General features: G+C 37.9%; 1 protein-coding gene across 2 annotated transcripts in view; it reads left to right on the top strand.

The window, feature by feature from the left end:
- Window positions 1–14,921, top strand: part of calcrl2 (calcitonin receptor-like 2) — a 46,328-nt gene extending 31,407 nt beyond the window's left edge. The window contains exons 5-14 of one of the 2 annotated variants that reach the window (XM_017711512.2): window positions 196–308; window positions 1,388–1,479; window positions 3,418–3,544; window positions 4,410–4,442; window positions 4,633–4,786; window positions 5,099–5,159; window positions 6,514–6,577; window positions 9,122–9,340; window positions 9,860–9,901; window positions 13,734–14,921. In XM_017711512.2, coding sequence (XP_017567001.1) covers window positions 196–308; window positions 1,388–1,479; window positions 3,418–3,544; window positions 4,410–4,442; window positions 4,633–4,786; window positions 5,099–5,159; window positions 6,514–6,577; window positions 9,122–9,340; window positions 9,860–9,901; window positions 13,734–13,994 — 1,166 coding nt within the window. In that variant the 3' untranslated portion in view covers window positions 13,995–14,921. The remainder of the gene's footprint in view (window positions 1–195; window positions 309–1,387; window positions 1,480–3,417; window positions 3,545–4,409; window positions 4,443–4,632; window positions 4,787–5,098; window positions 5,160–6,513; window positions 6,578–9,121; window positions 9,341–9,859; window positions 9,902–13,733) is intronic. The other variant, XM_017711511.2, reaches the window with a different exon arrangement.
- The last annotated feature ends 949 nt before the right edge of the window (window positions 14,922–15,870 follow it).

Below are 15,870 nucleotides of genomic sequence, written 5' to 3'. Positions count from 1 at the left end.
TGTGAATGTAGCAGTATTAAGAGTAAGTATTAGCATTAAGAATTAAGAGTGTTAGTGATCTACACGAACGTTTCAGAATGTTTTTAAGTCTTTAAAAGCTTAACGAAAACATACCACAGCAAGGTTTTTCAGCCTTGTCATGTGTTTGGTTATTGCTGCTGCAATCGTCTTCTTTGGTATTGACTGCTCTCCCAGAAATAGTGACCAAAGTGTGCAACTCAGATGGTCAGTGGTTCCATCACCCAGACAGCAACCGTCTGTGGACCAATTACACCCTGTGCACTGCGTACACCAGAAAAAAAGTTGAGGTAGGAGCATTTTATTGGTTTGTTAGCCAAAACATGGTGTTCAAAGTTAGCTTCTTTTTTTTTCTCGTCTTGCACTGGAGCAACGAGGTTAAGAAGTAAGCCCTGTTCAGACTACACACCTAAATCACGCCTCACTATTCACTGTGTTCAGTTAAGTAATATAATATCTGGTCTCTGACACTGTGTGACATACGCTACAGGCAAAGTTCAGACTTCATGATGGGTGCTACTACTTTTTTTATCTAGGCAACATGCCTGCCTTTGTCCTTTCTTGATGTTGTACAATCACTTTAGGTGCACTAGCCATTAGAATGATCAGAACATACACCAATACACAAAGCATGCTTCAGATACGAGTCAGGTACTTTCCTCCCATCAGTGCAATAAGTACACTGAAATAAGGGAAGATTACATGATTTGATGCTTGCAAAGAATTATTTTTGCAGCCTTCATGGAAATCTCCTCAGGGAAGGCTGTCACAATAGTGAAATTTTAGCTGGTGATTAATGATGATATGTATAATTGCGATTAAAAATGTAATTAACACAGTGTGAGTGGTAATCCAGGACCATTCCATGACCCTTGCTATTTCACACCAGGTTTTTTGTTTGCCTTGCATTTTCATGCAATACAAATGTCTGTATTATGTGTTTATTGCTTAAACAAACAATGTAGATGATATAATTAATGTTGTGACTGTTGCTAGCTCTCTCACCATGTGATGTATAGCTATATGAGGAGGGGAGATAACAAGATGCATATGGGTTCAAAACATTAGGGATTGTGTAGAGAGAATGATTGTGTCATATTATATCATAACACATTATAAACACTGCATCTCTTTATGGTTTCTGGTAGCGTGCAGTGCACGGCATGGGTCAAAATAGTTCCAAAGCGTATTTTTGCGTTCCACTGCTGTTGTAAATGGGTATATTGATTAAAGTAGGAGCATATTGAGCGTGACAGGTGTGACGCATTATGCGGTGCGGCTGCCACGTCTGGTGTGAAATGGGCTTGGGAGTTCTGCAGTTGCAGAAATTGGTGAATGAATTGTCTTTTTTCTTATCCTCTGTCCATAGGTTGCATTAACATCGTATTATCTGGCAGTGGTTGGTCACACACTCTCAGTGGTCTCTCTACTCATATCCATTTTTATCTTCTCCTACTTTAAGTGAGTAAAGAACACCAGATAAACATACATTACTTTGTTATTATACAGTGGCAAGAAAAAGTATGTGAACCCTGCAAAACGACCCGCATTTGTTTATAAAGTCGTGTTAAAATATGGCCTCATCTTCATCTAAGTTATACTAAGGAGCAATCTGTTTAACCTATAGCCGAAAAAAAGCAATGTTCTTGTCCATATTGAATGAATCATTCATTTACGGTGTAGTTTGGAAAAAGTATGTGAACCCCTGGGCTAATGACTTTAACAAGAACTAACTGGAGTTAAGAGTTGGTAAATCTGGAGACCAATCAGTGAAAGCAGACTGGAGGAGATTCTCACCGTTTTGAGATTGCTTTTTGCAAGAATCAACTGCTGATGTGAACCATACCTCTCAATAAACAGATCTCAGAAGACCTAGGACCAGTAATTGTTGATTTGCTTAAACATTTGCAAAGTAAGATATTCGTCAGTATACATTTAGACAAATTGTCTTTAAAAGGCACTGATTTAGCACTGAGTTTACTCTCCATATAAGTGGGTACCCAGCCAAGATCACTCCAAAGGCACAACTCAGAATGTTAAATAAAGTAAAAAAGAGACCTAAAGTAACAGTTAAAGGCTTGAAAGAATCATTGGGACTGGTTAACAATTCTGTTTATGAGTCTTTTTTATATGAAAAACATTGAACAGACATTGAGTAGGACACCACGGAGGAAGCTGCTGCTCTCCAAAAAAAAATAGCTGCACCCCTAAAGCACGTTGACACGACTAAACACTACTTGGAAAATGTTCTGTGGACTGATAAAACTAAGGTTAAGTTGTTGAAGAACATACAGCACTACATGTGGCATGAAATGGGCACTGCATACCAACATGAAAACGTCATCCCAGCAGTAGAGTGTGGTGCAGGGAGCATCTTGATTTTGGGCTGGTTTTGTGGCCTCTGGACCTGGACCAAATTCCATAATTTATGGAAAAATTAATTCCGAAGTTTATCAAGGTATCCTACAGAATCATGTCAGATTAGCTGTGAAGCTCAGTAGAAGCTTGGTAATGCAGCAGGACAGTGACCCTACACATTGAAGTAAAACTACAGACCTCAACCCAGTGGAGATGCTGTGGAATAACCTCAAAAGAGCCATTCACACCAGACATCCCAAAAAATATGGCTGAGCTGAAGCAATTCTGTGATGAAGGCCTTCTGTAAGGATGGCCCAGTATTCCTCTTGAGCATTGTGCAGGTCTGATCAATGGCTACTGGTTTGACCACTTATTAAATCCCAGGACTCGCTTACTTTTTCCACCAACACTGTGAATGTGTACTTGACTTGCACAGTTATGCCATGGCAGTGGTGTAGTATGTGCTGGTATGAGGGTATTAGACAGAGTATACCCAGCCAAAAGCGCTTCTCTGGTTAGAAACTGATGACTGTTGATGGGGCAGAGGACGACTAACACAAATTATGCATGAACAAACAAGCTACAGTCTCTAAGTGTATACCAGCAAAACAGAGCTACAAAGGAAGGTTTTTGATAAAGTGGTCACTGAGAAGAATAAAGAGCTGTGCTTTGTTTTAAACCAGGTCAAATGAAGTAAATGAAAGCTTTATCTCTCTTACACTATGGGTCTGTTTTGAGGGTTCTGTTCTAGCAGCTTATAAAAGGATTATGAGTGTTTATAACAGCTTATGTATGCCGACATTTTCAACCCCTTACAGAAAAATTGCACATATCTTACATGTGAAGTGTGCAAAAACAACACTTTTACCAGTGATCATACATTTTTCACATGGGAATGCATATTTTTCATTATCACATTTTTTCATGTGTGATTTACATTTTTAACATGTATATTGTGCAAAAAACAGTGAAACTCATGACTTTTTTGTAGGGGTATATATTGTGACCATGTTCTGAGTATTTAGTGTATTTTTTGTTTAGGTGTTTAAGCTGCCAGAGGATTTCCCTCCATAAGAACATGTTTATGTCCTTCCTCCTAAACTCTGTGCTGATGATTATCTGGTTCTCCAAGGTCATCCTAAAGGAGAAAGAGGATGCTTACTACTTGGTGAGCTCACAACTATTTTTATTACTGAGATAACGCTCCTGTGTTTTATTTTTCTTTTGCTGTTATTTTTTTTCACTGCTCCTATAATCTAGTCTAATGCACAGTACATGTTGTGCTGTACTGATAGACACCATCGCGTCAGTTTTTAGAAAGCCCAGCCATCTCATGTGTTAAACCTTCGTATATGTGGTATAGAATTCAGATTGTAGATCTGTCTTGTTACCGTTAATAATTGTCTGTCTATCTATCTATCTATCTATCTATCTATCTATCTAGTTCAGATGTAGAGATTGTATGTTTTGGTTGAATTTGCAGTACTGTATTTTAGCTGATTTCAGATTAATATTTTGTTGATTTTCTTATTGAAAAAAAAGTGAACGCATCCTCTGCAGTGGAACACTTAAAAAATTAAGGCAATAAGGCAATATAGTATGTCATGACAACGAGAAAGTTTCTGATAATTATGGCATGGTTATTTATTGTTATGACATACTCAGTCATAATTATGAGATCACAAGTCAAATTTTGGAGAATATTTCTCCATAGTATGAGATCTCATTATCATAAAAGAGTAAGTCATAATTATAAGGTACAAAATCACAATTATGACATATTCTCTCATTATTTTCTCATAATTGAGATAGTAAGTTGTAATTATAATATATTATCTCATTATTTTGAGATAGCAAGTTATAATTATGACATACTAAGTAGTAAATATTATATATTATCTCATTATTATGACATAGTGAGATACTATGCTATTGCAATGGCAGAAATGGGCTTCATAAAGGCATGTGTAGTATGACGGTTATAGGCTTGCATTCCTGTTATATAGTCATATATTTCAAATATTTATTCACAGGATTCAGAAGCTGCTCCGTGGCATGTGTCAGAGGTGAGTTCTGGATCGGCACATTTTCTTTTCTGAGGTGAAAGGATCAAAATGGTGGTACATGGCAGGTGACAGTGGGATACAGATGCAGCTAGATAGATATTAGGTTTAAAACCTCTTTAAAGAACATTAGTATGTTCTCTGTGTTCCTTGTATTGATGTTCTATATCTGTGCTGAATGTACATTTATCAGATTGGCTGTAAGCTCTTGTCCAGTCTGATTCATTACACATCCTGCTCGAACTACTTCTGGATGCTGTGTGAGGGGATTTACCTGCACACACTCATCATTGTGGCCGTGTTTGTTGGGGAGCAGCAGCTGGGCTGGTACTACCTGCTCGGCTGGGGTGAGGAACAAAATCTATCTGATTAATGTAATAGTCTGATTTCAGTTTGATTACTGCTTTATGGGCTTGGGGAGGTGAGGAGTTAAACCCTGCTGATTCAAGCACTGCTGGCTTGAGTCCAATAATACAATACCGCAAAAGCTGTTTATTTTACTGATACGGCTTCTGTTTAAAACTGATTGATGTCATTTGAATTCAGTTTTTCTCTTTCCATTACCTCCTCTCTCCTGTTCCCATTGGATTATACTGTAAGACTTATTATACTGTATACTTCAAAATAGAATCATATTAATGCATCATTTTCTATTACAGGATTCCCAATTATACCAGCCGTGATTCATGCCGTGGCTCGACTGTTGTTCCATGACGACAAGTAAATAAACAGTTCCACTTTTTTTTTTTTTTTTTTTTTTTTTGTGTTTGCGTTTTTTACATAAGGACGTTTTGACTATTTTACGACTTTGACCACTACATTGCCACTACATTGAGTAAAAAATTACCTTATAAGAGCATTTGTTTGCTGAGTGCAGCTGTCATAAGTGGAGATCCATACCCAGTCTTTATTTAATGTGTGTATCACAGTCATAGATAATCTACAGAGCAGTAACTTGCACTGGACATATGCATTCTTTTTATTTTAAATATGTCTATTTATAGCTCTGCTTAGTGTCCTATAAGTACAGTATAGGTTTTGAGGATTGCATACAACGTGCAGAAGAACATTTACTAATGTTGGCTGTGCTTCAGACCCCCCCCCCACAAGCGGATGAATCTAATGATTGCGAGCGTGTTGAAAGACTGAAAAAACTTCCACAAAATCACACCTGACTCCTAACTTATTATTTATTTATTATTGTTTGCACCTAATTTACAGCTAGCTCAAATTATTATTGTTTTACAGGATGACTCGCAGCAGCACATGCACACCTGATTTTTGCATGTTTTTTTTTTTTTGTTCTGACTCAGTAAAAAGTACTTTTTTTCAGTTTCAGCGGTAAAATCTTTAGCAATACAGGATGGTCCAGTATTAATGTACCATAAAAATTATAATACATATCTCAGGTCATTCTTAAGATAATTAAATCTCTGAAAACATCTTACTTTTTTAATATTAGAGGTATTCAGTTTTAGAAAGAGCGTGTCGAAAAGTCTATTTCCGAACACTTTGCCAAAAAGAAGTCTGAGCACTGATGATGGTCTAGAAGATGGCAGAAGTAAGAACAAAGTCAAATACACTGTCATTTTGGAAACCTCCTCACTTCATTTTAAGATGGCAATGGATTCTAACTGTGCTTCATATTGTTCTTTTGTTCTTATGCAGCTGTGTAATTGGACATTTTCTTTTATGCATTGTTCTAAGTGCCCTGGCTGGGGTGTTGGAGTGAGGATGTTGTGTGATTTAATGATAACATACACCAACTTATATGCCAAAAGACAATAAAACAATCATTGACATTAGGGATGCATTGATAGCAATGCTGGTATCGGGTGTCGGGTAAAGTTCACCAATGCCAACGTTCTGATACCCGTTGATACCATGTGCTGTAAGCTGAGTGTACACTGCTACACTGTTTTACTGTTTATTTCAGTCTTGAAAATGTTTTAAAAAGCGTTGAATTTACAGTTAATAATTCTGCAGCAGTATGTGGTTTTTACATTTTTTTGTGTGTTTTTATTTTTTATTTCAAATTTACATTTCAAATATGAAATGTGTGCTTGTTTCTCAGGTGCTGGATAGTGAACAGTACTCTGCTTTACATCGTCCATGGCCCCATCCAGGTTGCCTTAGTGGTGAGTTCCCTTACCTCTTCAGGTGTCTGGGGATTTCGGCTGCCCGAATAATGGAGGCAAGCTGGGATTTGACCCAACATGCTTCAAAATGCCACTTTTTTGACTTAAAGCAGCTTATTTTTAAAAAAAATCTCCAGTCTTCACTCCCTAACTGAGCAGACAACTGACCTATAGTCACAATTTATTAATTAAAAATGAATAAATTATAGATGTGTCCAGAATGATGAATTGGGGTGTTTCCCAAAAGCATAGTTGGAATGTACCTAGTTGGAAACGTGCTCTTGTGATGCATTTCCCAAAACTTTAGTTGAAAATATCAAGGTTACTATGTTGGTAAGTTACATAGTACAAACCATCGTTAAGCAACCAAGGTGTTTTCCAAAACCATCATTTGACTAAATGTTCGCAAACACTGGCTGTGTTTGAAACAGCATACTGTGTACTGCATACCGCATCAGTATATACTGCATACTGCATACGTCTCTTCATCAGTGTATGCTGTGTACTATCCAATATACCACAAAAACCATGTACTGTACTATTGTAAAGGGGTGCGACTAGACTGCCAACATAAAGGACTGAGCTATTCAGACCATTTTAAGACTCGTCCCATTTTCCTCAGCCCTTGAATCACTGTTTAGCAACTGTTGCTAGCTGCTTTTCAGCATGTGCATTTATATTTTGGTGAAGAGATGGCCCTGCGTGACTTTAAAAATACACTACATACCAAATGAGAAGATGCTGTTTTTACCCGTCTCCAAAGCTAAAAAAAGCTTTAAAAAACATCAGTGCATGGGTTCTTCTGCATGGTAAACCTGTGATTTCTGAACGCATCTGTTTCCTACGTTTGTTAAAAGGTATTATATTTTCATTATTCTTTTTATTACATTTGTAGTTGGTAATATGAGCTATTTTGACTGAATCATAGTACAGACTCTATATAGGATCCTGAAAAGCTGATGGTGAATGGGTTGTTCAGCTGAGACCAACTTCAGTAAGTTACTGTTTTAACCGAGTTATCAATGCTGTGAGTTGATTTTATTAAGTAGACTGAGTCTATTAAGACACAGAGGTGGTGTGTATATTGTGTTATGGTTGTTGCGAGTAGACACCCAAACAAACCAAATCCTGAAGGTCAAATTTGAACCTGAATCCTGTTTTGCAGCATTAACACAATATTGTGGTTTAACCCATTGAGCTACAGACACAATGTTTATGCTGCATTTCTGGACATTATTTTGAATACAATAAAAATGACATTATTTAAATTTGAAACAATATTTTTGGATGTAGGACTTTTTTTTAAAGTTAAAGTATATTAAGTTATTTAACCAAGAATAAAACAGATGTAGCCCAACCAATGGCTACTAAACATAAGTAGCCATAACCTAGACTGACATAGGTATTTTGTTTAATATTACTTTTCATGGACTTTATTAAAGTGTAATTTTCACTTTTTACATAAGTTACACTTACTATCTACAGAAATTAGGCTACTGTTCAGTGGAATTTTGGTAGCTTAAAATTCCATTAAAAATGCAAGTCAATCCACTGAAGTTCAAACTAAGATGCTTCCGACTAAAGTGGTCCGACAGAGCTGCCATGGTTTTATTGGTTAGTTTAACGTTCAAAGTTCTTCTGTGCTACGTTCAGAGGTGACTCGTGTTCTCATTCATCAAACACACCCTAGAGCCGTTCAAGATACATACAAAGATGAATGTTAATAGATAAATATAGTATATTATTCATCATTATGTTCATGTCTTGCTCATATAATTGTTGAAATACTGAATAAAACATCTAAAAATACCTTTCAGTGAGTTGTTTGTAATATTTAATTAACCACACTGTATTAGTCATTATTGTATATAAAATAACCAAAATTATTAATGTGGCAAATCATTCCTCACTTTAAAATGGTAGTGTAGACACACTTATTTAAGCAGTTCTTGAGATTTGAGATTAGAGATTAAATACATGAGTGTTTAATAAACATGTTTAGTGTTCAGTTGAGGGACAGGTGAAATCAGGGGCGGAGTTACAAAACCAAAACACGAACACATGGACAGGACTGGGAGGGGCCAACCGTGACACTATGATGCAGGTCTTGGCTCAACTATACACTGATTGATTCACCAAGTGTACAAACTGTACCAAATCCATACTAAAAGCAATGCATATATAAAAATGTTTAATAATTCACTAATATATAATCACTGTCCAGCAAAAAGACTTTTTTGCTTAATGCAATAAGTCTAGGTACCCTTTGCATTTTGTTAAAATTCCATAATGAATGAAATAAAAACCATCTTATTACACTTCAGCTTCCATTGAAAGTTTGTTTTTTGTTCTTCTGCTTAATATCTTAATATCTTAATATGGGAGATATGTAGTTTTATACCAACAGCAGTGATATGTGTGGTGATACACTTTTGTACCTATAATATTTAGCTTAATTTAGATTAATTGTGTGTTTAGCTTTTTTATTATTGAGAAGTTACTTATTAGCCACATGTCTGTCTCTCTCTGTTCCGCTCCCTGCAGGTAAACCTGTTTTTTCTTCTGAATATAGTGCGTGTGTTGGTCACTAAGCTGAAAGTGACGCACAAGTCAGAGTCTAGTGTCTACATGAAGGCTGTGCGAGCCACTCTCATCCTGGTGCCACTAATGGGAGCTCATTTCATCTTGGTGCCGATGCAGCCCAAGGACAGGCTGCCTCTGGCCATCTACGAGTTTGTCATGAACATATGTACGAATTTTCAGGTAGGCAAAGAAATAAGAAGCTCAAACCTTCATCATATAAATTGTAGAAGAAAAAAAAACATCCAGGAGTCAATTAGTCATAATATTTGTTCATTTATTTCAATAAAATTGATTCTTTCTTCTTTTCTTTTCACTCATCTTCTCATTTTTCTTCTCTTCAGTTTTCTTTCTCATCCTTTTTATTACAAATGTTTTTGATTCCAAGTCTTTCATGTTTTTGTAGGGTGTGGGAAACATTTCTTTAATGGATTCCTGCTTTAGCTGGATTTGTCATTTTAATATGTTCATCTTTAAGAAATGATAAAACATGTAAGGCACTTTCATCACATAAATCAAGCCTCATGTTGGCCTACAGTGCTCAGTCAAAGGGGAAATAGATTTTTTTTTTGTTTAATTCTTAAAAGCTGTCTCTCAGCCTTCTTGTTGTGCGATTTGTCTTGTTCTTGTTTTGAAAAAGCAAAATTGAAAAATCATAAAACAGCATTCCTAACATGTTCTCATCTGTTCCTCACTCTGTAGGGGCTTCTGGTCGCCATCATATTCTGCTTCGGCAATGGAGAGGTATGTGCTAATGCCTCCATATGCAGTGCTTAAAATGTACAGCTGAACTGAGAAACACTGTAGTAAATATGTCAAAAAGACCACTGTACATTCATACAGCAGCAAAATGCAGATTTAGTGAAAATATTATTTCAATTATTACTAACATCAGGTGTTTAAGGAGTTATCTTGTGACACACGTCTTTCAAGAAAACCGAGTGTAAAAGCTGCACCAAACCCATACTAAAACTAAGACCTTTGAATTTACCAACATGTTTATGGTCTTGTAAAGGCAAAGTGCAATGTCCACAAAGGTCCAGACTAATGACATGTAATACTTATTGTCAACATGTCAAATTGTAAATTTTACTTTACATATTGGTAACAAGGACATACTTTTACTTTCTACATACGTCACTTTTCTGAAGCTCAACTTTAATGAAGAACCAGCATTCATGATGCACAGATACTGGCCCAATAACTGATTTGTCATTGATTCCATTACTTAGATACAGTCACTCTAAAATGGAAAGTTGTCACTGCAAAACTTGATACACGTCAAGTTTTCTTTAATAAAAGAACTGAATGCGCTACATACAGGCAGTGATTATGAATGATCACATTACTGGCAAACTTGTTGATTAAGGAGGTGAAAGAAGTGGTTTCATGGCAAATATGAAATGTGAGGCAGCATATCAGAATAAGAGCCCCTTCAAACCATGCATGACAAAGTATGTCAGAATAAAAGCCTTTCGCAGGAGGCCTTTCCTAATTCTGTTCCTAATTCATAACCAGCTTTGTCAGCAAATGATTATTTTAGACTTTAAACTCTTCAATTGTAACAGCACATTATATGAGGTATACAGATTTTAAACTGAAGAATATGTTGAAGCAGTACTTGGTATCGGCCGATGTCCTGATTTCAGGTATTGAATTCTACATTGGGAGAGTTAAATCGGTGCATCCCTACATTGTGTGGAGAATCTTCAGCCTGGTAAATGTGATAGAGTGAGGGAATGAATTAAAGCCAGGTTCATTAAGAGCTTTGCATCTATAAATTGTTCCTTTTGTGCTAAAATATATTTCCTATTAGCATCTTAGTATCTAAATACTATTCCTGCTAGCAAATCTTCAGATATCTTGATGTTATATTTTTGCCATTTTGGCCACTTCTGCCTCCTCCCATTTAATTTTCTCAGTTATTTATCTTAATGTCTTCCTGGCTTTTATTCACATTCATGCCAATACGCATGCAAACATGCACTGTTTTGGATGGCCATGTTCCAGAGTTTATTTGCTTTTTTGGTGCTTTTGTTTTACAAATTTGTTTCCGTATGCTGGCAAACTCTCTGCACTGTGTCTGCTGACATTACAACATACAGTACAGTAAAAACAACAGAGGAAAAGAAAAGCACAAAAGAGAATTATGACAAAGTATACACACCATATAGTCCCTTTCACAGAAGACATATGAAAACGTTTGCGGGGAGGGGGGGGGGGGGGGGGTCAGATCACTTAAAGTTTAAGAGGATGCAGTGAGAGGATGAAATACTGAACCTGATCAGAGAAGCAAAATAAATAGGCTGTCTCTTCCTCCCTTTGTTGAGATCAGAGCATTGTTTGAACTGTCTTGGATATTTTCATGTGTTTCTATTATCTTTTTCTATCCGTTTCTAACAGTCTAGTGGCTCTAGAGTCCTCAAGAACAGCGCTTCTTTCTAGTCTTGGGAGATGAAGGCCGTTTTGCTGTAAATTTGCTTTGCATTGTGTAAATATTTAAATGTAGTTATGTAATTGTTTACTATATATTTATGTAATGAATAGCCTTTATTTGTTTTTGACAGATTAGAGTGTGCATTTCTGACATTTTAACTTTGTTTTTATGTCAAGAAATGATCAAAAACAGGGCAAATAATGTAAATGATGTGCTTTTTTCTGCAGAAAAAGGACTGTACACATCATAATACACAAGTAATAACAATAATATGCACTTAATACTCATTTTGCCCACACTTAACTGCAGCTTCCTTTTTTTTTGTTTAAAGAAATCTGCAGGTATTTTTCCACACCTCCAAAGTTCTTAGAAGTTGGGATGGCACTTCTCAGATCAGGAATAATGGGGCGCTTTCACACCTGCCTTGTTAGGTGTGGACTAAGCAAATATTTTCTTTGGTTTGGTTTGTTTGACACCTCATCTATACCTCCGTGCATACCAAGCAACTGAACCACTGCCTGCCAAAAATCACAGGTCTTGTTTCACAGGTGAATTCTGGATCAGTTTGCTGCTGGTGGGAACGCCTTTTTATTATGATCCATGCCAAACAACAGGATATTCAAACATGCCGTCCACACAATCTACCTGTTTTCAGTTTTGGTTCTTTATAGATGTTGCTGCAAAAATTGCAGTTGACAAATAAAAGCATTTGATTTTGCCACTGATCTGTGGACAGGTTGAGACAGGCAACGTAGATTCATCTAACTATAACTGAGCTGAGACATTTTTTAATCTCAGCACTCTTCCTAGCAGCTAAAGCAGCATTAACAAACTACAGCCAGCCTTCCTCAGTTCAGGGTTTCTGTTTCAGGCAAGTGTCAACAAAAAGACTTCTAGTCTGGATTTCATGCTGTTCAAAAGTCCGAACTATAATTTTTTCTTGAAAATGTTTTGAGCACAACTACATGTTTCTCAGTAGAATTGCAGGGATGTTTTGCTGATTATTTGTGGAAGCAACAACATTTTTTTAACTGTTTCACAGTGATAAATACTTTTTCATGCACACCATTCAACTGCATATGTTGTCTTATTGACTGGCCCTGAATAAACACTTTTGTTAATACCATAAAAGTTGTAAATCTTAAACAATTGCGGAGCTAAATGAATCACTGTAGATGAGTTTGTGTGGTTGTGCCAGGCGTTGCATGTATATCCATGACCCCCACCAGGTGTAACAGTCCAAAAGAACTCTGTGAGATGTAGGAATTAAGATTTATAGGTTCTCAAATAAAAAAAGCTCACCATCTTTAGACATAGAAATTTCATGATGCTTGTCCTGATTGTTTATTTAGATGGCTGGAAAATTGATTAAGAACAATTGACAGCACGACGTCTCTACTTAAATTCAGCACAATGGGTAGGATTATACATTTTACCAATAATATAACTGGGCTGTACATCTGGATCTTTGTACTATTATAGGTCAGTGAAAAATAGTTTTTTTATGGAGGCACTAATGGAGGCAAATGTAAAAGAGCCAGACTGCATGTATTTATGCACTTTAGCTGCTGCAGGTTTAAACCATTCAAACCAAATGGAAAAATGCAGAGTCACAAAAACCCAAACTCTGTTGTGAAAACAGCCCAAATCACATAAATGATAGAGGAGATCAAAGTTTACTTTCTTTAAGATCTAAATTATTTTAAGAGGCAACAATGAGAGATAGAATGCAAAGTGAGACCAAAGTCCTATAGCTGTTCTGTAACTTCCTATATTCATATATCTGTCAACTTATGACTGGGGGCAGTCGTGGGCTGGAGGTTAGGGAACCAGCCTTGTGACCGGAAGGTCATCGGTTTGATCCCCAGAGCCGACAGCCCTTGACTGAGGTGTCCTTGAGCAAGACATCCCCCAACTGCTCCCCGGGTGCTGCGGATTGGGCTGCCCACCGCTCCAGGCAAGTGTGTGTGGTGTTTCACTTCAGGGATGGGTTAAATGTGGAGGTGAAATTTCCCCATTGTGGGACTAATAAGGGTCACTTAACCTTAATTTTACTGTTTCTGGCAACTCAACACTTCAGGAAACTGTTTATGAACATGACTCATGTAATTACTAATGCTAAACCGTGTCTTCTTCCAGGTGCAGTCAGCTCTAAGACGTAAGTCTATACAGTACAGGGCTCAGTGGCGGAGACGCCTGGTCACCACCGACTCTCACTGCACCTACCACACTCAGTCCTCCATCACCGAGACCAGCAGGGTCATCATCAGCCTGGATAACACCCCGCCAAACTCAGAGGACGACAAAACACGCACCACCACACACTCAGTCAACGGCCAGAGCAACGGCAAACACTGCTCCAACGGAGACCAAGCGCCGCTGGAGACATCTGACATCTGACACTGTAGTGGAGATACAGAGACAGTGGTACAGTGGCAGACACTGAAGGTCTGGTTTAGTTGCTCTTAAAGAAATACTTCACCAAAAAACGCAAGCAGCAATTGAAAAGTTGCTCGTGTTCATTTGATATTAGCGTCATCAGCATTGAGTAGGCTTAGTTTGGAGGAAGAAAAATCTCATTTACACAGTTTGGTCAGCCAAGGCATGTTTGATCTATCAGCTTGATCAGTTTTACACAAGTGGCAACAGAAGCTCACACCTACCAGTTAGCATTAGTAGAAGTGGGATATCGCCTGTAACACCATGACTGTGATTCAGTCTAATGTTCTGTTGCTTTTAGATGCCATTTTTAAACTGCTTTTCCAACCCCAAACAAGTCTTGGCTGCTTGACTGCATTTGATGTAAGAGAGAAATTGTGAGCATTTTATTTTTTTGATAACTTTAAATGGCATGGCCTCCTCATCCATGTCACAAGCACTGTAATTTAGCAAGTATAGAGCGTAGAAAGCAAGTTGTTGACGTCGTCTACTGGTGTTAGTCATTTGGGGAGTTGACAGTACTGCCTCAGTTCTTTGTAGCACATACAGTCTCTCGTGTAGTAACACAGTCTCTCTTTTTAATTGACCAAAACAAAAAAGCACTGCCTGTAAAATGTTTGAGGACACCTTGCCTTCTTTTGAGTTTTAGATTTTCTAGCTGTTACTTTTCAATTCTGTAACAAAATACCCGAAACATTTTTTTATTCATATAAAATGGCTTTTTCTTTGTGCTTTAGGCATGAAGTACAGTGCAAAAATCAGAGCTATTAAATTTGCAGTCAAAATGAACATTAAGTATGAGTTAAATATATGAATTATTAATATATATGTTTAGCAAAACATTGCACAGAAACCTCAACAACTAAATAGAATATATAATCAATACATTTTAATATATGGAATACAAACACGCACACATACACATTTTCTAAGCCGCTTATCATGCTGGGTCACGGGGGGAGCTGTAGCCTATCCCAGCAGTCAGTGCGCGGTAGGCATATATACACTGCTCAAAAAAATAAAGGGAACACTCAAATAAGACATCCTAGATCTGAATGAATGAAATATTCTCATTGAATACTTCTGTACAAAGTTGAATGTGCGGACAACAAAATCACACAAAACTCCTGGACAGTCTGTGGTGCAACGTGCCGTTGGTGGATGGAGCGAGACATGATGTCCCAGATGTGCTCAATCGGATTCAGGTCTGGGGAACAGGCGGGCCAGTCCATAGCTTCAATGCCTTCATCTTGCAGGAACTGCTGACACACTCCAGCCACATGAGGTCTAGCATTGTCCTGCATTAGGAGGAACCCAGTGCGCCAGTGGTGAATTTGCCAATCCTGGTGTTCTCTGACAAATGGCAAGCGTCCTGCACGGTGTTGGGCTGTGAGCACAACCCCCATCTGTGGACGTCGGGCCCTCATACCGTCCTCATGGAGTCGGTTTCTAACCGTTTGTGCAGACACATGCACATTTGTGGCCTGCTGGAGGTCATTTTGCAGGGCTCTGGCACTGCTCCTCCTGCTCCTCCTTGCACAAAGGCAGAGGTAGCGGTCCTGCTACTGGGCTGTTGCCCTCCTACAGTCTCCTCCACATCTCCTGGTGTACTGGCCTGTCTCCTGGTAGCGCCTCCAGGCTCTGGACGCTACGCTGACAGACACAGCAAACCTTCTTGCCACAGCTCGCATTGATGTGCCATCCTGGATAAGCTGCACTACCTGAGCCACTTGTGTGGGTTGTAGAGTCCATCTCATGCTACCACGAGTGTGAAAGCACCACCAACATTCAAAATTGACCAAAACATAAGCCAGAAAGCAGAAAGGTACTGAGAAGT

This window comes from Pygocentrus nattereri, chromosome 9 (genome assembly GCF_015220715.1).
Source record: "Pygocentrus nattereri isolate fPygNat1 chromosome 9, fPygNat1.pri, whole genome shotgun sequence".
Taxonomy (NCBI): Eukaryota; Metazoa; Chordata; class Actinopteri; order Characiformes; family Serrasalmidae; genus Pygocentrus; species Pygocentrus nattereri.
This window is presented reverse-complemented; position numbering and strand designations above follow the sequence as displayed.